The sequence below is a fragment of the Equus caballus genome, chromosome 1 (genome assembly GCF_041296265.1).
Source record: "Equus caballus isolate H_3958 breed thoroughbred chromosome 1, TB-T2T, whole genome shotgun sequence".
Taxonomy (NCBI): Eukaryota; Metazoa; Chordata; class Mammalia; order Perissodactyla; family Equidae; genus Equus; species Equus caballus.
This window is the reverse complement of record NC_091684.1, coordinates 15,701,430-15,727,374: the sequence shown is the minus strand read 5'-3', so window position 1 is coordinate 15,727,374 and position 25,945 is coordinate 15,701,430. Positions and strand designations below refer to the sequence as shown.

Below are 25,945 nucleotides of genomic sequence, written 5' to 3'. Positions count from 1 at the left end.
TAAAGGCTCAATTTGTTTCCTGCCCTCTCCCCACCCTCCCCAAAACAGTACTTACCCAAGCTACCCCTTTCTGTAGGACTTACAGAAAGGTGAGAAGGGGTCTTTGCTTTCCAAAGGTCTTAGGGCCATCCTAAATAAACCAAAGTAATATCAGCCCCATCTAGTAACCTGACTTCAGACTTCCTCAGCCTATATCCTCTCCTACTTCGGCTGCCCAAGCAAGACCATGCTTTAGACATGCTCCTCACTTGGAACCTCCACATCAAAGATTTTTCACTTGGAAATCTCTGATCACAGTCTCCTGTTTTCTACCTCTTACAATCTTGTCTGCTAACAATCTGTTTTGAGGTAATTTCCAGGTCCAATCATTCCTCTTTTGCTCTCATGGTCCAGCTGGTCCCGATACGACTTGCTTTTGTCCCCAACCTCAGTCTCAAGGTTTCAATGATGTTCACATCAAGATTTTTGATTCTTTTACCCTAGCCGTTTGCTTTTCTCCTATCTACCTGTCTTTCATCTCCAGCTTTGCTAGCTCTACTATCTCCCTTTTCTGCTCCTGAGCTTACCACCTGGATCTAGCACCGAGCTAGCAAAACCACCTTCAGCAAGGCGTTCAGTGCTGCTTTAGCAGTCTTTTGACTGAGTCTCTAAACAATTGTCTCCAAAACATCAGCTTTAAACCTCTCCTATTCCCCCCTGAAGTCTACCCTTTCTACTTTCTTTTCTTCTGTAGATAACATCGCCTTATTTACGAAAAAGACCAGCAAGAAGCCACCTTTTCTCCCTGCCAGTATCAGAGGAAGAAGTATCCTTTTACTGGTGCTTTGGCTCCTACTCCTGTCTCCCGTCCTTCAGGACTTTGCTCCATCAATTCTCCTCGCTCATATTTTTATTCCCTTCCTTCTCCTTTAAAACCTTCCTTTTCCTTGGTTTTCACAACACTGTACTAATTTGGTTCTGATTATTTCTCCTCCACTTTCTTTTTCTCCACCTATATCTGCCCATTGTTTGCAAATGTTCTCATGGTTTTGTCTGTCATTAGTTTTCTCTGCCTTTTTTGCTTTCTCCCTGGATTACATTCACTTCAGTAGTTTCAACTATCAACTTTTTCTCTGGTTGGTCTCCCTTCTTCTTCACTCTAGTCCTACATTCCCAATTACTTCTGGATATCATCACCTGGACATTTCTTTGACATACAGATTCAGTATAGTTAAAACCTCTCTTTGACGTTCTCATCCTCCTGTCTTCAACTACTATGTGAATCAACTTGCCACTCTCCCAGTTAACCCAATTTGAATCCTGGAGATAGCTGACTCCCTAGATCCATTCAGCTGTCAATTTTATCGGAGTTCCAGTCCACTGTCATCCCCTGTTCAGATCCTCCTGATCACTGGCTTCAAGTACAGTTATAAACAACTCTTTGCTGTGATCCTTTACTCAGTCCTTCCCTATTTTAATCACCAAATGTACTGCTGTCCAATTTTCCTAAAGCTTCAGCTCAAAAACCTTTAGGCTACAAACTCATCACACTGAAATCCAGAGCTTTTCAAAATGGCTCTTTATGATTTATCCAGCCTTAACTTCTACTGCTTTCTTCTAACCACACTATGTCCCAGCAAAATTGTAGCTTGACCTTTGCATAAATGAAAAATAAGTCCATCTAATGATCTGTAGTAGGCAAAAAGGTCAACTCAGTCTAAATCCATTCTTTGTGACTTAACACTTGCCCTCATATCATCTCTTCCCCACCACCAGGAGCTTTGTGGAGATGGTCACTGTGCCTCTCAGGACTGGTCGGTCAAATCTAGATTCCCTTTCTTTTGAATATTTCAAATATAATAAAAGAACTCATCATCGAGCTTCAAATTTAACAAACATTTTACCAATCTTATTTCTACTATCATCAATCCTGTTACTATTTAATATTTATTGTATACCCATATAAATGAATTACAGTTATAAGAAATGTGTATTACACCTGCCCCTTATCTCAATAAATATTATTTTTTTTTACAAACGTTAGATTATGAAGGGATGACTTATGATTTTTCATTCCACATACATTTATATTGCTTGGATTTATTTATTTATTTATTGAGGAAGATTAGCCTTGAGCCAACATCCATCACCAATCCTCCTCTTTTGCTGAGGAAGACTGGCCCTGAGCTAACACCTGTGCTCATCTTCCTCTATTTTATATGTGGGACGCCTGCCACAGCATGGCTTGATAAGTGGTGCATAGGTCTGTGCCTGGGATCTGAACTGGTGAACCCCAGACCGCCAAAGCAGAGCATGCGAACTTAACTGTTATGCCACTGGGCCAGCCCCTGAATTTATTTATTTTTGATAGATATTTACTACTTGTGTAATTAAAAAAAAAAAAAAACTTTCATTAAAGGACATAAAAAAGAAAAAAATTAATTTTACCCTGTAGGTAAAACCAAAACAGAGCATGTACGGATATAAAAAAATTTATACTGAATTATAGTTTTAAGCTGAGGGAGAATAACTCGTATATTTATGTTAAACAACTAGGTAATGGATGAGGTCTATATCATGTCCTTGCTAGTCTGTCTACGGACCAGCAGCAGCATCTGGGGGAGCTTGTTAGAAATGGAGACTCCTGGGCCCCATTCCAGGTCTAGCGAATCAGAATCTACACTTTAACACCATGTCTGGGTGACTGGATTATATAAGAAAGTTTGAGAAGTGCTATTTACGACATGATCAGAGGGACTTCCATGTGAAAATATTGACTGACTTGGTCTTCTAGGAGTGAGTGCAACTAAATCATTGTCATTATTTTATTGTCATGATGGATTTGAATCAAAGGCAGTTTCTTTGACATGTACCAAGGGTAACTGCTCCTTGATTTAGGAACTGATCTACCTTGTTACTTACTGCCTTAGCTGTGAGAGAATATACCACACACTGCCTTTAAAAGGTCAACTATGACAAACTTCGTGTTCAGAAAATCTCTTGACAAGCCTAGAATGGGTGGCCCAGGTACAAAACTCTGAAAAGGTTTGGACTTCTTTCCCACTGGTGTGCACAATGAGTCCTACTGCTTATTCATAAATATCCAAGTAAATAATCTGCCTATCAACAGAGAGTTTTGTTGTTATCAATCCAATTGATAGGAAGGCATGCAGGTGACACATTTTTCTGCCAGCAATAGTGATTTGGGCTGCACTCTGAATGACAGCATATTAACAAATGGCTGACCAATTAGGGAAAATATGGGGCCACCAATATGGGGCCACTGGACAGTTCAGGTGTGCCCTCTTGGACAAGGAATATTAGTCTCTCTCCTGTTCATTATCTAGTCCTGTGTGATGCAGGAAGTAATGTTAATACTGTCAATTTTAGGCTCAGAGTAGTAATGGTGGTGGGTCATACAGAAAGGTAACCGATGACTTGCCCTTTCTTTCACATTTGATAAAAAAAAAATAGAGGAGTAGAAGGTAGGAAGGAAAGGAAAATTAGAGAGGTTATAGAAAAGCGGTCTAAAGATAAAGTATTTTAAAGATTTATACATTAGGACTAAAACAGCATATGTGTTTTAAATTAATTTTTTAAGGCTTCCTTCAGATTTTTATTTATAATAAAGTTATTACTTTCTTTCCATTATAAAAGTAACGCATGTGTATAGAAATAAAGAAGGAAGAAAGGAAAAATGCCCATATCTACTCTCTGGTACCTCTGTAAATGTAAGGTATATTGCTTATTAGTATAATTACCTCCAATAGCAATCAGTCGATCTCCCCGCTGAAGATCTGCAAGTGCAGCAGGTGAGTTTGGGGCCACAGTCTCAATTATGACGTGCCCAGCATACCCATCAGTTGACTGAACAAGACGAAGCGTAAGTCCGACACTTTGTAAATTCCCCTTTATTAATTCAGCCTTTGATGAAGAGAAAAAAAATCAAAGTAAGAGTCAATGGGTTCATAGTAACAGAATGAGAAACACTGACACACTGAGAGCACTACAGTTGATGCTGATTTTTGTACCACGGGGACTATTATTACAGAGAGGAGGAAGGACATCTTTATTGTAACAATATAAATCAACATATGCTCAGACTACACATTTGCACCATCAAAAAATTTAAACACTTTCTTATCTCTGGTGTGTGTTATTCAAGATCCGTGCTCACTGTAGAGAATTTGGAAATAAGCAGAAAGGCAAAATGAAAAGAAAACCACGCCTACTCATACTATCTAGAAATATTGTTAATATTTTGTACTTTCTAATATATATATATATTTTAACACAAAATTGAGATCCCATTGTGAATATAATTCTGAATCTTGCTTTTTGGGAATATAATAGGAATAAGCTTCTACGTCATTAGATATGCTTTGGAACCTCCATTTTTTATGGTGTACTGTTAAATTTTTTGTTGGGGGGCAAAGTAAGAGTTTACATTTATGTTTTACTAAGAGTTATCTTGTTAATGAGATATCCTGTTCTAACTCATCAAGATCATTTTGTTTTCTAAATGAATGTCATCCAATTTATCAGGAGTATGTATCCCAGATTCACATCATCTATGAATTAAAAAAACAAAAACACATGCTATCTGTCCTCATTCCAGTCACTGATTTTAAAAAAAAGGATAGAATGCCATATTCCTCTGGATAACAAGAATTCAATCTGTGTTTATTGAGCTAAATTACAAATCAGTCTAATTGTATTATTATTCAGCCCACGTCTCTTAGTACTGTTCTTCAAGATATCTCATGAGGAACTTTGCCAAATAACCTGCTAATATCCAAATATATCACTGTCTGTATTTTTTAATATATAAATCCCATTTAAAAGCTAGAAATTCAATTCTCCTACCTAATGATATTGGCCTGCAAAAGAGCCCTTATTGTAAATTATTCTCTGAGTGTTAACAGATTTTACAAAGTTGCTTTTAGATTAAGGAAAATCTTAATTATATTATGCTCAAGAAACGGGAAATGTAGTCAAGTTTTCTTATCACCTAAAGGTTTACAAAAAACCAAAAACCCCTTCCAAAAAAACATTATTTGTATTTAAACTGCCAAAAACATTTGTCCAGTTCTTGCCTTATGATATAGTAATCACCTCATATAATGTTGAAAGTGCTTTTTAGTTAACAAAAGCCCTTAACAACATTCTCTCAGATCCATGAACATAAATATATTCTTAATATACAGAGTGACAAAGCTAAAATTTAGAATGTAAATCTTCCTAATATTAGAAAACTGTTGATATTGCTAACTGCAGCAAATGGATAAAAAACTAAATTGTATGAGTCCGGGTACTGTAAATTCTAAAACTAACATTTGGAATGTGTTTTTTTTTTTTTTGTGATTTACTCTTTGTGCTTAAAGTAGAATGGAGGTTGGGGGGATGGGATTGAGAAGGGAACTGAGGCTAGTACAGGTTTGGGTATAATTCCGTTTCTTAATTTATTTTCTGCCTACCAGTCATATTATTCCCTTTGCTTTTTTTATTTCAAATGATGCTTGAAGTAAACATTCCAGGTGGAAAAAGAGATAAGGTTTTCGGTAGGAATAATTAATAAGGGCAAAGACTAAATTCCTTTCCCCCGAATTTTTGCTACTGATTATTAGAAAATGCTCTTAATTTCATACTTATATAAGGAACAGAACTTCAGACACTATTTCTTTCATCTCTTTTCTTGTCAGAAGCTTGTTTTGTTTCCTTGTAAGATCACACTGCTAACTCATCTAATTTTGGAATTACAGTTTCAGCCTTCTCTGAAACAGAAACTTAAAACTTTAAGTTCTGACAGTGAGTCAAAAGTTTTAGAGTATAAAAACACCTCAATTAAAAACTTGACAAAACAAAGCATTTAAAAATGAATATCTCACACAAAATTTTATTTTAATGTAAAATTTAAGATAAGGTTTACAAGACCATCCAAATGATACCATGACTTTTGGAACAAAACTGACATCACCATTGGGGTAAAATTACTATTTTTAAACAACAATAGCCAGAAAATATATTATATTATATAATTCTCCCCTAAACACTTGTATCAATATGTAAAAATTATATATAAGATTAGTGGATATACCATGCACTATAAAACGTATGCCGAAACAGAACCTTTTAAATGATGAGGTAAACATAAATAGAAATCCCAAACATTTTTCCTATTGTTAAAATTAAAAAAGGAAACCTCAACTAAAATTGGAGTTGGGAAGGCCCGTAGAGGGAGCTGTCAACTCTACCACTACATGGTAACTATCCCAAACAGGAAGATATCAGTTACAGAGTCAGTTAATTACAGCATCAGTTATAGACCCCAACAGGAAGAGAGTACTTGGCATTCCCAAACATAAAGTACAAATATTTTACTTTAGCGGGAGGCAGGAAGATTTTCTTCTTGCCCAGCAATAAGCCCAGTCAGTAGAAACGCTGCAGCTCAGCCAATGAGAAGCTCTTGTCACCTGAACTTTTACTATTCCTCCAATGAACTTTCGTTTTTTCGTTGCTGATGACTTCCTTTCCTTGTCCCACCCTCCTTACTATAAAAGCCTTCACACTGATACTCCTCGAGAGAAGCCGCTGGGAGTATCTCTCTGCTTGCCAGATGAGATGCTGTCTAATTCATGAATCATTTAATAAAGCCCATTAGATTGCCAAATTTACTCGGCTGAATTTCGTTTTTAAACACTACAGCTGGTGGAACATGTGGCATGCACTCCCTGAAATATGACATCATTACCCAAGAGGTTTCAGTTTTTAAGATTTTATTATGGAAAATTTAAATATATACAAAAGCACAAAGAATAGGTAAAAGAACCCTATGGTAGGTTATAAAATATGGTCACAAATTACTCCTATCCTTGTATGCACATCCCTTTGCAATTATTACTTTACCACATCTGCCATTTGAGGTGTAACTTGTTTCTCCACTACTCTCTCAGCAACCAATATCATTAGAAAAAATAAGCAAAGACACAGATGATCTGAATATTATCAACCCTGTCTTAAATGACATTTATAGAACACTATACCTAACAATAGCAGAATACACATTCTTTTCAAGTGCATACTAAATTCACCAGGATGTGCTAAGTCATAAAACAATGTCAATAAAGTTAAAAAGACTGAAATTCAAGGTATGTTCTCTGAATGGAATTAAATTATAAATCAATTAACAATAAGATAACTAGGAAAACCTCAAATATTTGGAAAGTAAAACAATACCCTTTTAAATAATTCATGGTCAAAGAAGAAAACTGAAGGGAAATTAAAAAATACTCTGAATAGAATGATGATGAAAATGCAACCTATCAAGATTTGTTGGATGCAACTAAAGCAGTATTTAGAGGGAATTTATTGCTTTAAATGCTTATATTGGGGGGAAAAAATCCAAAATTAGTGATCTTCGTTCCTACCTTAAAAAATTAGAAACCCCAAAGTAGAAGGAAAGAATAAAGAGCAGAAATCAATGAAATAGAAAACAACAGAGAAATCATGAAAGCTGACTCAATGAAATGATCAATAACTGATAAGCTTCTAGGTTAGACTGACGAAGAAAAAAAGAAGACACGTAATACTAAAATCAAAATAAGAGGGGAGTATCACTACACAATCTACAGACATTAAAAGTATAAGGCAATATTATGGACAACTTTACGCCAATACATTTGACCTAGATGAACTGGAAAAAATTTCCATGAAAGATACAGATGACAAAAACTGACCAAAAAGATAGAAAATTTGAATATCTCTAGATCAATTAAATATATCAAATTCATAAAGCTTCCAGAAAAAACCCTCCAGGTCTAGCTTGCTTCATTGGTGAATTCTTAAGGAAGAAATAATAATCACCTTACCTGGAATCTTTCAGAAACAGAGGAGAGAACACTTCCCAAATGTTAAGTGTTAAGGTCATAAGGCCAATGTTACCCTAATTCCCAAACCCAGACAAACACAAAACAAGAAAGGAGAACTGCAGGCTAATATTCCTAATGTCCAAACATGGATGCAAAATTTCTTAGCAAAATTTTAGGGAATTCAATCCAACAATCATAACCAAGTGGAGTTGATTTCCAGAAATTCAAAGTTGATTCAAGTGGCTAAGAATCAATCTTATGAAAAGGCTTCTGGAAGAAAACGTAGGCAGTACACTCTTTGACATCAGTATTAAAAGGATCTTTTCGGACACCATGCCTTCTCAGAGAAGGGAAACAATAGAAAGAATAAACAAATGGGACTTCATCAGACTAAAGAGCTTCTTCAAGGCAAATGAAAACAGGATTGAAACAAAAAAACAACCCACTAACTGGGAAAAAATATTTGCAAGCCATATATCTGACAAAGGCTTAATATCCATAATATATAAAGAACTCTCGCAGCTCAACAACAAAACATCAAACAATCCAATCAAAAAATGGGCTGGAGACATGAACAGACATTTCTCCAAAGATGATATACGGATGGCCAACAGGCACATGAAAAGATGCTCATCATCACTAATCATCAGGGAAATGCAAATCAAAACTACACTAAGATATCACCTTACACCCGTTAGAATGACAAAAATATCTAAAACTAATAGTAACAAATGTTGGAGAGGGTGCGGAGAAAAAGGAACCCTCACACACTGCTGGTGGGAATGCAAACTGGGGCAGCCACTATGGAAAACAGAATGGAGATTCTTCAAAAAATTAAAAATAGAACTACCATACGATCCAGCCATCCCACTACTGGGTATTTATCCAAAGAGCTTGAAGTCAGCAATCCCAAAAGTCCTATGCACCCCAATGTTTATTGCAGCATTATTTACAATAGCCAAGACGTGGAAGCAATCTAAGTGCCCAGCAACAGAATGGATAAAGAAGATGTGGTACATATATACAATGGAATACTACTCAGCTGTAAAACAGAACAAAATCATTCCATTTGCAATAAAATGGATGGACCTTGAGCGAATTATGTTAAGTGAAATAAGCCAGCGAGAGAAGGATAATCTGTGTATGACTCCTCTCATGTGAGGAATTTAAAATTATGGACTAAGAACAGTTTAGTGGATACCAGGGGAAAGGTGGGGTGGGGGGTGGGCACAAAGGGTGAAGTGGTGCACCTACAACACGAATGACAAACATTAATGTACAACTGAAATTTCACAAGATTGTAACCTATCATTAACTCAATAAAAAAAAAAAAAGAATCAATCTTATGAAAACCAAGGAGAGAACCATATAAATATTTCAACAGCTGTAATAAATAAGTAATCCAACATCCATTCATGATAAAAGTCCTCAGCAAACCAGAAATACAAGGAAACTTCCTAACCCTGATTATGGGCATCTACAGGAAACTTGATTATGGGCATCTACAAAAAACCTGCAAGTAATGTAATACTAAAAGGTGAAAGACAATGTTTTCTGCTTAAGATCAGGAACAAAAACAAGATTTCTGCTCTCACCACTTCAATTCAATATTGTACTGGAGGGTATAGTCAGCATAATAATGTAAGAAAAAAGGAAAGACCAAGATTGGAAAGGGAGGAGAAAAATGGTCTTTATTTGCAGATAACATGATCCTAAACATGGAAAACTCCAAGAAATCTACAAAACAACTATTAGGACTAATAAGTGAAATTAGGTCACAGACTACAAGGTCAATATACAAAAGGCAAATTAGTTTTTATACAGTAGCAACAAATAATTAGGAAATTAAAAAAACAAAATTCATTTACAATACATAAAAAATATTTAGAATTAAATTTAATAAAAGCTGTACACACCCATATGCTGCAAATTATAAAATATTGCAAAGGAAAATTAAGACCTAAATAAATGGAGAAAATACACCCTGTTCATGGGTATTGGAAAACATTATTAAGATGCCAATTCTTCCCAAATTTATCTACAGATTCAACACATTCCTAATCAAATCCTGCAGGCCTCTGGAGAGGTAAAGTATCTAGAATAACCAAAACCATCTTTATATAGGACAAGGCTAGAGGACTTACACTACCTGATTTCAAGACTTACTACAAATATTAGACTAATCAAGACACTGTGGTATTGGTGTAAGGATAGAAAAAAGGATTAATGGAACAAAACAATCCAGAAAGAGACCCACACTTATATGGTCAATTTATTTTTGACAAAGGTGCTAGACTAATTCACAGGGAAAAAGATATGCTGGAAAAACTGGATGGCTGAACGGGAAAAAAATGAACATAAACCTTACCTTACATACTACAAAAAATTTACTTGAAAACGAAAATGGGCCTAAAACTATTAAATGTACAGAAGGAAACATGGGAGAAAACCTTTATGACACTGGATTAAGCAAAGACTTCTTAAACAGGACACAAATTGTACAATCTATACCAGAAAAAAATTATAAAATGGACTTCATAAAATTAAAAACTTTTGCTCTTTGAAAGACACAGTTAAGAAAATGAAAAGACAAGCCACAGACTGGGAGAAAATATTTGCAAAACTCTTACCTGAGAAAGGACTCGTATCCATGAATATATAAAGAATTCTTAGAACTAAACCAAAAAAACTCCCTAATAACCCAATAAAAAAATGCAGAAAATATTTGAATAGATATACTTTACAAAAGAAGATAAACAAATAGCCAATAAGCACATTAAAAGATGTTTAGTCATTAGGGAAACACACATTAAAATCACAATGAGCTGCTACTACTGCTGCTGCTGCTGTTACTACTACTACTGAACAGCAGATAATACTATAATGGCTAAAATTAAAAACTGACAAGTGCTGCTAGGATGTGAAATGAACTCTCATATATCGCTAGTGGGAATATAAAAGGGTACAGCTAACTTGGAAAACAACTGGCAATTTCTTATCAAGTTAAACATATAAGTTACCATATGACCCAACAATCTTAATTTTAGGTTATTTATCAAAGAGAATGAAAACACGTCCACACAAAGACTTGTATGTAAATATTCATAAAGCATCATTCATAAATGAATCGGCCAATTGGTGAACTGATAATCAAACTGTTGTACATCCACACAGTGGAATACTCACCAACAAAAAATAATAAAATATTAATACACACAACATAGACAGATCTCAAAGACATGCTGAGTGAAAGGAGTTAAACACAAAAGACTATATACTCTATGATTTAATTTGTATGAAATTCTAGGAAAGGCAAAATTATAGTGACAGAAAGCAGATTAGTATTTGCCAAGGACTAGGGGTTGGGGCCTGGAGATTGAGGGCAAATAGCACAAGGCAAGTTTTCAAGGTGATAGAAATATTCTATATCTTGATTGGGGTGAAGGCTACACGACTGCACACAATTACCAAAATTCACCAGCTTTACACTTAGTGAATTTATCGCATTTAAGTTATACTTTCATAAAGCTATTAAAAATAAAGCAAAAACAAACAAAACCCTGAACACGCCATTTCTGTCTTAATATACTTAAATATACAGATCACTAATAATTCATTCAGATAACCATTAGTTTTCCAATTTACTTAATAAAAACAACTTGGGATGAATTTAGGTGGTCCTTAAGTCAATTAGGAAGGAGAGCAACATTTAGACGGTTTTTCCATTTAACTTATGTCAATCAAATGCATACTGACTTTTAACTACAGATAACTGGAATTACTAGACTGTAGATGCAGGATTAAACCAGACGTAATTATGAGAAGCAAAAATAAACTGTGTTTGAAAGAAAAAATACTTGAAAAATGTAACCCAAGTTTTTATTTTATTTACTGTTAAATAAAAAAAGAGTAAGAAATAAACTTTTAAATTTTTATCAAATACTTGCATGTGGTTAAAAACATCAAATACACAATAGAGCTTCTAATAAAGAGGAACTGTCTTCTGTCTGCCCATGCCCCCCACTCCCATGCCATAGCAACCACCTTTAAACTATTTAATTGTTTTTAGTTGTGGGGATTACCATTGTTTTCTCTAGATAATACATTATTTTTCTTAATATATTAAAATTTAGACAATCTGTTGACTCCCGACTATAACAGACTAGGATGTTAGCCCATTCTCCTTCCCCCAAATTATCGTAGAGCTACGTCGCTATTCTTAGATTCTCTACATAACCTCTTTATAACTTTAATTAATACGCTTACATCCCTATTTCTTATTTCATCAACTATAGACAATATTTCTATTGCTATAAGGACTGCTATTCTTCCTTTCACCTCTCTTTACACTTTCTACCTTCTAAACCCTACCATCAAAGTTCATAACTATTGTATACATTTTCTAACTATAATTAAGCTTCAAAGTTGACTGATTCTAAAAGCTAAAAATCAGCATTGTCTACAATATTGTGACTATATAAATATTATTTATTGCAAAGCTGGGCATCATTACATTTTTCTGTCTTATATAGCCTTTTGTTTTTCTTGTAGTTGTATTTTCTTTCAATGACATAGCGTTCACTTTAAATGTAGGACTTACTTAAGTACTCCTTCTGCGATTAGCTCTTAAATTCATCTACCTATTCATTTATGTATTAAATTACCTAGGGTTCAGCTGAAGGGAAGTTTTCCTTTACCCCCACCCCACTCCTGACAAAAAGAAGCCAGTTAATAAATGCAGAAGGAATGATTAGATTAGAAAAATCATCCTTTTGTAACACCCCCAAACGGTAGAGGGACTGTTTTAGATTAAAAAAAAAAAAAAAAAAACCAAGACAAAGAAAGACTAAAGAGATGTAACAACCCAATGTAAAGTATGAATCTTGATCAGATTCTGGTTGAGGAAAAAAGCAAGCTACAGAAAACATTTATGGGACATTGGGGACATTTTAATATAGACTGAAAATTAGGTGAAATTAGGGAATTATTAATTTTCTTCAGTGTGATAATGGTGATTATGGTTTGTAAAATGTCTCATTTTTAGAATATTCATACTGAAATATTTAGGGGTGAATTATCATGATGTCTACAACACTGCTTGCCTATAACTTCAAGTAAATGTTAACTTCTTTGAACATCACTGGTAAAATGAGATCTATCTCAGATGTGGAGCTATGAAGGTTCAGTATTTATTATTACTAGTAAGACTTAGCACTACTAGTCAAAAATGGGGATGCAAAACCACTCTGCTGTTCCTCAGCTGTATATTGAGCTAAGGAAACAAGGCAACATATAGCTGAGCAAAACAAGGCAAACATATTACGAAACAAACATCAATTCAGGACAACACAATATGTAAACTATCTTAAATCATTCAAACATTAATTTACTTCTACGGGATCAAGATTGAGAAGCTAAAATAATTTTATGATTATATGATTACAAAAATTGTCTTATTAGAAAAGACAAAGATGGTGACTGATGTCAACAGACATTTAGCAAGAGGACAACAGCCAGTTCAAACCCACTAGGAGTAATGGGCTTAATTAAGCATGGCCTTTACTTCCAAAGAGTAGAAATTATACTGATGGTGACAAACACCTACTTCTTCACAAAATTATAAGTTTTCATCCTGTGAGAAAATTTCCTTTATGCAGTAGACTAAAGATATATTAAACAAAAGGAAAAGGAAGGGGCCAAGAAGGAAACAGCAGGGAGGGAAAAACTGTTATTTCTTATGGACAAAAAAATCACAGTGAAGAAAAAATAAACATAGAACAGTATTATATTGTCCTTTAGGTTGCTGATCATGAAATCTTTTTTAAAAAACGAGAAAGGGGGGAATGAAAGTGAAGGCAAAATGTCTGTGATAACAAATACGGGTATAGACTATGGCCTATGGCCTTTGGTCAACTCCAACAATCATCATGTAGTAAGTTTTTCTTTTTCATAAGAAGCCAAATAGATGTTTTTTAAATTCCACCAAAATCTGAGTCCTCCCCATTCCAAAAGATAAGCTAACAAATCCGATTAAGGAAAAGTTAACATCTATAGAACTTCTCACTCCAAATCTTTGTATACAGTGAAAAGTTTGCTTCCTATGTTTCTTTCAGAGAACAAGGAAAACCTGGACCCTTAGCGTTGCAAGTGAGGATCAAGATTTCTGCTGCAGGGGAGGTAATAAACGGGGTCACAACAGCTCTCCCCTTTGAAATAGTCATGTGGTTACATCCATGGAATTTGTCTGGAAGTTTTAGGCCAAATCCTCCAAGTCCAAATCTGTGGCTATATAAGCTATATAAACTCAAAGGTCCTGAGACTGGAAACTCCAAGGCTCTGACCACAAGGACCCTATCTTCATCCGAGGGTTGGAAGCATTGTGGCCAATATCTACACATTGATTAGCATTGTTTTACAGAGCATCAAGTTAATTCCAAGATTGAAGCAAGATGTGCCACAAGACACGGATACAGTGTGATGGGAATTTGGGGGAGATGAAGATTGCCTCTGAGTGAGTGGTCTAGGGAAGGCTTCATATGGGGGATGGTATTTAGGTTATATCTTAAAGTAAGAGAAGAATTTGAACAGACAGTCGTGGAGTTGGGGTGAGGGGTGTGGGATGGGGATAGGAGAGGCTATCATTCTAGGCATGGCAACATTTTTAGAGCAAAGAGATGGAGACAAGAGTTCAGGGCACATCAGAAAATTAAAACCATCATGATAGTATCAGTTGAGATGTAATAGGAGAGAAAATTCCTTCTCCAATTCTAAGAGAACACATTTTAGTAGGAAAAAGCAGCAGCATTTCATGGAATATATCACAGAATCCTATGTATGCTGATTATCTAATAGAGAAAAATTCTTAAAATATGTTATCTTGTGATAAATGTATATAGAATTTGCAAACATCTATTAATATCTATTTGCTATAAACACGTTCCTTAAACCCGTACTTTATGGCATGACTGATATTTTATAAGAGAAAAAGTGAAATTAATAATACTTATTAAACGCTTACTATATGCTTAGTAAAATAGACACTAATGTTTGCCAAGTTCTCCCCATCTCTGGAACTATCTCTGCAACCCTCTAGTCCCCAGTATGGTTACAGTGGGGGATTGCCATGCTTATATAACATGGTTCCACTGCTCTGTCTCATTAGATGGTACAGGAGTACACACCTGACCCATGCTGGATCAACTGGAATTCCTTTCTGGATGGTGGGAATTCAGATTCAAAGATTCCTTGAATGTAATAAACATATATGTAGCTGTAGGCATCTGTGTATCTTCCTATGGGCTGGGAAACGGAGAAAGACAGTCTGCAGAGTAAAGAATAAAGCACATAAACAGCGAGGAGCAGAGAGGAGACTGAGGGAAAGGCCTAACAGTGGTTTAGTTTCTCATTCCAGTTTGTTCCAAAGGCCTGGCTGCACACTTGCTAAAAGCTATGCAGAGCCTAAGCCACACAACCATGAACCGTGGCCCTGACACCCACCCATGGCGTCCATGAAGCACTATGGTATCTTCAGAATAAGAACCTCTTTTTTGATTAAGCTAGTTTTAATAAGCATCTGTTTTGAACAGGTTCTAGCTTACCAGGCACTGTGTTAGAGATTGTTACACACAATATCTCATTAAAGTGCTATACTTATTAAACTGGAAAGCTACACATACAGTCATGCATCACTTAATGACGGCGAAACGTTAACGCGAGATGTGTCGTTAGGGGATTTCATTGTTGTGCAAACATCATAGAGTGTACTTATGCAAACCTAGATGGTACAGCCTACTACACACCTAGGCTATCTATGGTACTAATTTTATGGGACCACTGTCACTTATGTGGTCCGTCATTGACTGAAACATCATCATACAGTGTGTGACTATACATTATAGAGGATATAAAGTGTTTCCTCTGTGGCTTAGCCTGTGTCAACCAAAAGGTAGATTTCTACTGGAGTAGAAATACTATTTCTAGTATTTTATTCTATGACATACAAAAGAAAAAAAGTTTATCAATTGTCAAGAACTGCTGACACATACTAACTAAACAGCAATTCCACGAGCTGAATCATGAGTCAATACATTCAAGATTGCAGACAGCCTGCATTTAACTTCACCCATAATGTCAGACACAGGTAAAAAATTCCAGCTGTATGTGCATCTATCTTGTGGAAAGCGATTTAGCAAAAACACCAAGATAGCCTTTAAGAGCTCTCACACTCTGACATCCTTTTAGCCTTTCTTGGACCCAGCTGGGATACCTTATTTACACCTAAGGGGAAAAACAACATACTGATTTTTTAATCCTTTCCTATCACGGACATAATTTTATACAATCGATAAGAAGAGGATATATTGTAATAACACATCAATATAACTCTTTTACAAACTCTCTCCTACATGAGGCTGTAACATTGAGCAAAAAACCAAAAACGCAAGAAAGAGTAAAAGGATCACTAAGTGAAAGACTCTAAATTACTGTGACCAGGTATACTTTTGAACATTCTTTCATCAAGTTTCTGAAAAAGACATCATGAGGACCATTTCCTAGCTTTTTTGGTAGAGTAGTAGGGCGGGGAAGGGAGAAAGACACAATAATCTGTACACGTACGTACAAGATGCCTGTATTAGACTGAACTTTTAACAGCAGGCTTTTAAATGCAGATAGCCATTCCCAGTCTTCCTGGCCCATAATGTAAACCAATACTTATTCTACCAGAATTCTCAATCTATTGCAATAAAAAAAAGATGCCCACAATCTTCAGACACATTGGTGTATTCTACAATTCCTCTCCCCAAAATGAAATACTGGTAACATTTTCAGAAAAGCTGATGGTGAGCTAAGAAACACACATTTAACATAACCTATAGCAAAGCTACTAAGGAAGAAAAGTAATAAAGAAATGTACTAATTCATTCACCTACTCCTTCAAATGCTTAGGTATTGTGTGCCGGGTCTGGGAGGCACAGCTGTGAACAACACAGGTGAGCTTTCTTGGCCTCATGGAAGCAGGAAAAGTAGGCATGAACAAATAATTACAATATCTGTTGTGTGATTTAACAGGAGTCACTAACTAACAATTAGAGGACAGGGAAGGCATTCCTAAAAAACAAATTTAACCGACACTTGAAGGATTAGGAGTCTGCCAGGCCAGGCATGAAGGCAATATATCTAACCAAAACAGCAGGAGGTTTGAAGGGAGGAGATGAGAGCTAGCATGATATATTTGAAGAAGTGAAGGAAGTTCAGATATTATAGCTCTTTGACACGTTCAGTCTATGTGAAGAGGGAGGGAACCTTGGTTCATTCAACTAAAAAAATCTTGCAAAAGAAAGAAGCACAGTATCAACTCCCCCACTAATTTCATGCCCAAGATGGTCAAAGTTAATAAATGGTAACTACGGTATAAGAAGCATTTGAATGTGCTAATTAACGCTATAATGCGACTAGAAACTAATGAAAATAATATTTAATCCACACTGATCCATTCAAGCCCTTTTTCTTAACAAAAAAAAAATCCCAATTTCATGAATATTAGCAGAAAAGGAAGGTTTTTCCCTTAAAAAAAATCTAAAAAGTAGAATGTTTAAAAATGTTTCAAATTGCTTCAAAGTTTGATTGCTTGCTATAAAACTACCATTTACAAAAAAATTTCATAAAGATACATGTATTTGTAAACTTAAGAGCTCTTTCTTCATAGGCCACTTCTACATTATCCACATCCCCACAGCTCAACTACTATAAACCTAAAACCCAAGGCCATGACAGCACAAACCTAGGGAGTCTGAAAATTGACTACTCCCATGGATACATTTTATTTACTTAACCAAAATCTGAATGTTGAGAAAGATGCACCTCATAAATTGCTAAATCAAGGCTGAAGGCTGAAGGCTGAGGCCTCAAAATATCATAAACAAAGTTCTCCTCCTTTTTCTCAGAGAAATCTGCCACTGAGATGAGCACAGTGGGACTTGGAGAGATTGCTCAGATTGAACCTTAATGGGTAGTAATGAAAGAAAGAACGCCCAAGTCCTGAATGCCTAAACATAGTGGACAAAACGGCAAGAAGCACAGAAACAGGTCTGCTCTGGGCAGCACAAGTGTTAGCTCTAAATTCCAGAGGACTAGCTCAGCCTACCCTTGCTGCCTGCCTAGCCTTAGGGCCGGTATCTAAGGGGAAAAGTCTCTGGAATACTTCTTTCCCACTCATCTGGGCAGATTGAAACCTAATTCCCCTTTCTCCTTTCCTTCCTTTTCTTGTGCAGTGGATGAGGGCCTTGAGCCTGCCACCAAAGACCCAGGACAACATGGTTAAATGGAGAAGAGAAATTACACTTAACTCAGCTCTTTTCACAGGTGGCCAGGGACTGGATTACTTCAGGACAGCAATGGCCTGGAACAACAAAAGAGCTTCCAATAGGAGCTTTCTTTTTTGAAAAACTTGGTGATATGAGATAGCTAGGTGACAAATAGCATCTGGCTCTAGAAGAGCGAAGCCTTAAAGAAGGAGCCATGTACACAGTTCAATCACCATTGTTTTTGGAATGGTATTTCCTACTCATTGCAGTATTCAACTACTACTGCACTGAATTGCAGTGGTTTCACTGCCTTCATTTTTTAAAAATTGAAAACATACTCTCAGTTCTAACATGGCTCTTTATAGACTGGCTAAGGAACCTATATAGCAGCTTATAAGGGAAACTCCATGTTTCTGTCAAGTCAACACCTTTACCCTCTCTTCCTCCTCCAGGTCTCTTTTCAGTACCAGGCCAGTTCTCCAGCTCCACCTTTCTCATAGGTTACAGAGATTTGGCCTGCTTTCCCCTCTTTAAAAACTGCTACCACCTAGTGTTGTCCTGGCTACCTAATTCCTATTACTCCAGAAAAGTGCACTATTCTTGTCGATGGGGCCTCTGGCTGGGTAAACGTCCTAAGCAGGGATAGAATTAGAAGAACAAGTACAGAGATTCTAAAAACAATTAGCTTACAAATTGAAGTTTTTGAAAATACATGCCTGGAAAATAGAACTATTTGTTTATGCTACCAAATACCATGAATATCCTGGGATTATTCAAATTTTTAAAATGGTCTTCAAAAATCATTCTATTAGTGTAGCATCCAAACATTTCTGTCAGAAGGCCACTTGGATTTACCAACTTTGGTCACCGTGTTCATTAGAATATAATACAGCTTTCGTCAAAGTAACCAAAACTCTACATGCTAAGGATTTCTGGAAGGTGACTAAAAATCATCGTTTTGATGGGCCATTTTACAGATCACCTTTACTTGGCTTGCTTTGGGATTTCACAATTGAACACTGAATAAAAGGGACCCAGGCAATTATGACTAGAGTATTAAAGATTTATCCCCAAACTCTGAATTATAATTGAGAGGTCAAGATTTCTAAACTAGAACTTTTTTTTTTTAACTAGAACAACTTTCATATTAAATAAGTTACTGAGCTGCTTGCAAGGGGAATATTTCTATATGCAACAAACTAGGCACAGAATGTGTTAGACGTGTAACTTTCTGGTCATCTCACTGAACATCAGATGTCAGATCAATCTGTTTATGGATAGAGGGCACAAATTACTGCCAGGCCAGAGACCAGTAGCTTACTCTCCATCTCAATTAGAAGCAGTAACAAAGCTGCTTCTAGGGCCAGATTTCATATTTTACCATCCATCACATTTAAAAATCACAACCACAACGACGAGCCACTGGCTCCATTAGCGCCATACTAAACACTCACAAGGAGAGCAAATGTTCCTGTTCCTATTATTCTCTTCCCTTCCTCCCCTTTCTTCCTTTCCCTCTCTCTCCCATATACGCATAAACACACTTCAGTATACAGTAACACAAGCAACATTTGGCTCAATTCTGAAGTGACTGAGTTAGAACTAGAGTACTATTACTCAATTTCTGCTTATAAAGAATATTTCAATAATTTGTAATTCTAAGAAGTTAATAAGACAATTTCTAGGTTCTAGAATGAAAAAGGAAACACATATGAAAAGAAAGAAAATACTGAGTCTCTGAAGGGTCATTCTGTATCAGTCTAACCTACTTTTAAGCACAGGTAGTTTTAACAACACAGAAGAGGCAAACTGAAATAGTTCATGTAGGATAGAGTCAACTACTCGGTAACTCTGTATGTTGCTGCTTCCAAGGACTCAACTACATTCTCAACACCTTCCACTCAGGTCCCTCACTCTAACAGAAAAAAGGAGATACTGTATTTATTAGCTATCTTCTTTAGAACTGTCTCTTACCAGCAAAGAGGATTCACAATTTGGATGCACATGATCATACTGTCTTTTTCATGGAAAGTATAACTCTTGAAACAGACATATTGCAAATGTCTTGTTTTTATCTCTTGGTATAAAAGCTACTATCAACTCCCACAGAACTTTTCAAAGACCTGTCATTAAAGTTTAACCAATTTATAGTTTTTTTTTTTTAAAAGATTTTATTTTTTCCTTTTTCTCCCCAAAGCCCCCCAGTACATAGTTGTATATTCTTCGTTGTGGGTCCTTCTAGTTGTGGCATGTGGGATGCTGCCTCAGCGTGGTCTGACGAGCAGTGCCGTGTCCACGCCCAGGATTCGAACCAATGAAACACTGGGCCGCTTGCAGCGGAGCGCGCGAACTTAACCACTCGGCCAGGGGGCCAGCCCCTAACCAATTTATAGTTTTAAATCAGAACAGTTCTTAAACTCATAAGCCGGCTAAACGAAAAAGAATCTGTCAGGTAAAGAGAAGTGCATTGCAGAAGTAAATTTTCATGCCCCCTGTCCCAAATGATGACAAAAATTATTTTTTAAAAAAAGTTCTTAAAGAAGCATATTTGAATAGTACAGGGTATAAATCCTAAATTCTCTCACACGGGTTTTACATGTAAACATTTTCTTTGTCAGGAGAATAACTAAATTTTCAGTAATTACCTCTTAAAGGATAGTTAAAAAAAAAAACAACAACCCACTGCAATCAGCCCCTCCTTAGCACCAGGGCAGATTCAAAATTCTCTTTTGAAGGAAAAAACTGGAATGTCTGGGATGGCTTTGTATTCAATGTTGGGTCTGAATGCAGGCTCTAATGTTTGCTAGTTTTGTGATCTCAGGCAAGTGATTCAGCCTCTGTCAGTTTTAACTGTAAAACGGGAATACTAATGTTTAACACACTGGGTTGTTCTCGAGATTAAACAAAACTACGGAAATAAATTTCTAGCACAATCCAGGCAGTTCCATTATTACTCCTCAGGTGAACTAGAAAGACTTCTTTCTGGAGTGAAAATACAAGTGAGAGGGCCCTCAATCTTCAAAACAGAATGCCGGCATGGCCATCTGATAACCTGGTCTCTAAAGCAACTGGATGGTAAATTGGGACTGCATCCTTTGCTTTTCTAATCTAAGAGACAGCAAGGATCTAGAAATATACCGAAAAAGTAAGGTCCATTACACAAATACAACTGATGTAAGAGATCTAAAGAACAAAAATGATCCTCTGCCGAGGTTCAAAGGCTATTTATTAGGATAGTAATCACATCCAAATGATTACCTTGTAATACACTTAGGTTTCTTCTCTCTCTTTTTAAATCTGACTGAAGTCTCCATTAATGTTTTGCTTTGAAAGTAATTTAAATTTTATACAACCATTCCAGTGAAATAAAAAGCTCTGAAAAGTATCCAAACCCTGAGGTTGCCATGGAAACCAGAGAGTAGAACACTTTTGCCCTTTTTAATTCCTTTGTGAAATAGAAACAGCTCTGATTCTGAATCACCAAGTCAACCCTCAGCTTCATATATTAGCTTTGTACTTCTGCAGGGTAATTTACATCTTACTAAGGAATTGTGAGAACCTTAGGGACAAAGTGTTTTGTATAACTTTTTATCTTAAAATAATTTCAAACTTACAGAAAAGTTACAAAAACAGTACAAAGGATTTCCATTTATCCTGAACCCAAATTTCCCAACTGTTAACATTTTGCCACATTTGTTTCTCTGTCTCTGTGTATTTTTTTCTGAACCATTTGAAAATAAGGTGCAGACATGATCCTCCCTTACCTCTAAATTTTTAAGTGCGTATTTTCTAACAAAGACATTTTCTTATATAACCACAGCACAATGAGCAAAGTCAGAAAATTAACAGTGATACATTACTATTATCGAATGTACAAACTTTATTCTAGTTGGAATGCAATTTTGAAATATTTACCAATAACCTTTTATTTCTGCATAATCTTTGACCAAGGAATCACTTAGATCAGGAGTTAGCCAAACAGCCTGTGGGCTTGGTTTTTTTTTTTGGTGAGGAAGATTCGCCCTGAGCTAACATCTGTGCCAATCTTCCCCCACTGTGTATGTGGGATGCCTCCACAGCATGGCTGACAAGTGGAGTAGGTCTGCAACCGGGATCTGAACCTGTGAACCTGGGCAGCCAAAGCGGAGTGTACAGAATTTTAACCACTTGGCCACGGGCTGACCTCCTATGGGCTGTTTTTAAAGAAGTTTTATTAGAAAACAGTCATGTTCATTTGTTTATGTATTGTCTCTGGCTGCTTTAGAGTTAAAACTTCAGAGTTGAGTAGGTGTGACAGTGACTGTGTAGACTATAAAGCCTAAAACATTTACTATCTGTCCCTTTATAGAAAAAGTATGGCAAACCCTGACTTACAGAACAAATGTGCACTGACATTACAGATTTCTTTACAACATCAAAAAACTGAAAAAAGGCTAAATACTCACCAATAGGTGATTGGTTAAATAAATTATGGTACATAGTAGAATATCATGTAGACATAAAAACAATGACACATATATATGGAGATAAAAATATGCCCTCAGTATATTTTTAAGTAGGAAAAAAGGCAGGTTATAAAGTACATGATCTCATTTTATTCTTTAATGAATGCATAAATATACCCTGTGAATAGTGTGTGTATGCTTGTCTTTATACAGTTCTTGTAAAACATTAACAGTGGTTTCTCTGGGTAGTGAGATTATGGTTGACTTTTGTAATTTCCTTTACAGCTTCCTGAATTTCTTTTATATGGGCACAAAGAATATAGCTCATATCAATTTCCAAACATATACCACTTTAATCTTATAGACATTGCTGATTGTATTGTTAAAATATGCAAGTTTCCTCAATTTTCACAAATGAGTGTATCAACACAAAAATTAAAAGTCTGCTTCATGATACCTACTTCTTATGCTTAATGGTTTCCTACTTAGACTTCTGACAACATTCTCAGTCTTGATCAATTTACAAAAGATAATTCACATTCATTTAGAAAACAAGCCATCTGTCTACACTCTAAGAATTACTTGATAACCTTTAAAGAAATATAATGAATTACCCACAAGTAGTCTTATTTACAGTGATTAATAAAACATCCTTATCTTCCAGTATAGAGCATACTGTTTATATATAAACAGCTTTCAAATATAACTGCTATTTGTCTAGTACAATCCCATATCAATGTAAATCAACATGCTCACAAATTGGAAACACAGCTGTCCCCAAACCCACTTTAAACTCTATTCATGTTCAATGCTTATGTGGAGAAATACACAACACCTTATGGAAATATGAAAAAGACTATGTAGGACATATGAATTAAGTGTTATTGTTGCTGCCCTTTCCACTTGCCAGTCTGAAGATAATAAAAATTTCAACCTAGTTTTACTTTTAGCCTATTCATTCTAAAGTACCTTCAATCAGTAAATGGTAGAACTTCACATTTACAGTGAAATGCAAAAGTGAGTGCTTGGGAGCCCGAACAGTTTAGTACCATGAACTACTTCCTAAATGTTCTAAAACTATATTAGTAATTACAAGTATCCAGGCTTTTTTCCCAAGCTATGACATTAACACTCTTTATTCCTAAGAAATTCTTAATTTATCTTAAACCTTCATGAAATTTAAATGTTTGTCCATGCTTTATTCTCAGTTGAGATGGGCAGCAGCTGGCTGATCTCCATCCTTCTTATAACAGCCCTTAAACTTGCTGATATTCTTAAAAGTTACTATTTGGGCCTCTTGTCTTAAAAAAACCACATCTCCCATGGTTGAGGAAGCCATTCTCTTGTTTTCCTCACCTTGTTACAGGAAAGATTTAAAAGGGAGTTGGAGGGGAGGGGCAGGGGATTTATAAGGATACACAAAATATCAGATAGCACTAAAAACACAGGGGCAAAAGAGGTGGCATTTAGGTCAAGTTCAATAATAACAGTTACAGTGTGCCTCATACTGTGCTAAGTGTTTTACAGACATTTAACCCATATTCCATTACTATTATTTCTGGTTTACAGATTATGAAATAACTTGTTCATAGTCAGAGAACCAGAGTGGAAGAAGGCAGATTTGAATGCACCATTCATGGAGATGATATAGTAATTAAGAATATCAGCTCTGGAGTCACACTGCCTGGGTTTGCAAACTGTCTTTACCATCTGCTACCTGGGTGATTTGGGTAAGTTACTTTCTGACTGTGTGTCTCAGTTTCCTTATATGGAATGGAGATGATAATAGTGCCTATTCTCATGGGGTTGTTATGAGAATTATATGGTTAACACATATAAAGTCTTAAAATCATGACTGGTAGAAAGAAATTGCTCATCTTGTTAATTGCTCCTACCACTGGACTGAATACCTATGGGCAGGGAGTTATTATACTACTGCAGGATCTCTGATAACACCTTCCTAACACTTTCCTAAATTGTTTATTTCCTAGTTCTGCATCCTGCACTGAGTGTATGACTCAGAAAACGAGCTATTTGACTAAGTGGATTTCTATGGGGAAGTGCTACTGTGCCTTGAATAGGACATTTTAGTTCATGACAAAGTACAAACTGAATCAGTTTTACTTGGATCACCATCAACTGGAGGGTCCTGAGAAACATAATCCAAAAATAATATTTGTTTCATTAATATTATGTCCTTAACTTTTTCTCAAAATCTCTTTAAAAAAATATTTAGTGTCTGACTACTTCATTGTGAAAGTGTCAAAAATGACTTTAGTGGAGCCATTTTAAAATGGAGTTGGAACTGCCTTTCCAGAGAAACTGCTTTGCTGTCTTGAACCTTCAACTGGGCCAAATCTTGGGATCAGGGCCAAACTGACAATTGTTTTACAAGCAATTGTTTGAGAAGCCAGCAGGAGAACTGACATCTTGATCACAAAGACTGAGGACTGTGGACTCTCTGAAGATAGAATCAATAGTCAATCAATGTTTAGCCAAGACCAGCTCTCTGTCTCTAATTCCAATTAAAATCTTCGGAATGCAACCTCCCTCCTTTGCCTTTCAAAGCCCCCGACTTACTCCCTTACTATCTGGGTTTCCACCTGAATCTTGCTCCCCGAACTGCAATTCTTTGATCCCAAATAGTCGTTTTGCCTCTTAAACTGGTTTCTCTTTTTGCAGGCTGACAAAACTGTTCTGCTTCTCTTTATTCTATTTGAGAAAAGATATCAAAAACAGAGCATATACACCAAATAAAGTGTTCAACGTATTAGGTAAGATGTTGAAATTTTAAATAACAGCACCAAAAATATAAACACAAAAACAAAAAACAGTAGATCAAGGCAGCACATGAAAAAAATTCCATCTCTGGACTGACCTTTGATAATCACTGTACCTCAAACCTGATGTGTCCAGAAGGAGATCTTTCTCCTCTTCCTTCTCCCTCTTTGCGGCTCAGTCTTTCTGGCTTCCTCTTTCACTCTCCAAAAACCCCTCCATTTCCAGTGGTATCCAAGCCACAGTGACTCTATTTTCCATTTTCATTGCCATCATTCTGGTACAGACTTTGATTATCCCTTACCTCCACTATTCCAAGTCTTTCCCTTGTCAAATCATCCTTGACTTTATCCATTTGCTGCCAGATTTGGTAAACATATTATTTACTACCTACCATATGCTGGGTACTACACTAGACATTTTAATATATAGAATCTCACTTATCCCTCACACAACCATGTGAAACACTATCAGTCCCATTTTATAGAGGAATTACGTACTTGTGGATGAGATGAGTTTGGGGACTTTGACTAAGATCATGCTGCCAAAAAGTGACCCAGCTAAGACTCAA

General features: G+C 36.1%; 1 protein-coding gene across 2 annotated transcripts in view; it reads right to left on the bottom strand.

Annotated features, from left to right (window-relative positions):
* The window catches only part of PDZD8 (PDZ domain containing 8), an 86,252-nt gene that overhangs the window by 5,449 nt on the left and 54,858 nt on the right, over nucleotides 1-25,945 (bottom strand). For both annotated transcript variants that reach the window (XM_023638712.2, XM_023638713.2), the window contains one exon: nucleotides 3,741-3,903. In XM_023638712.2, coding sequence (XP_023494480.1) covers nucleotides 3,741-3,903 — 163 coding nt within the window. The remainder of the gene's footprint in view (nucleotides 1-3,740; nucleotides 3,904-25,945) is intronic.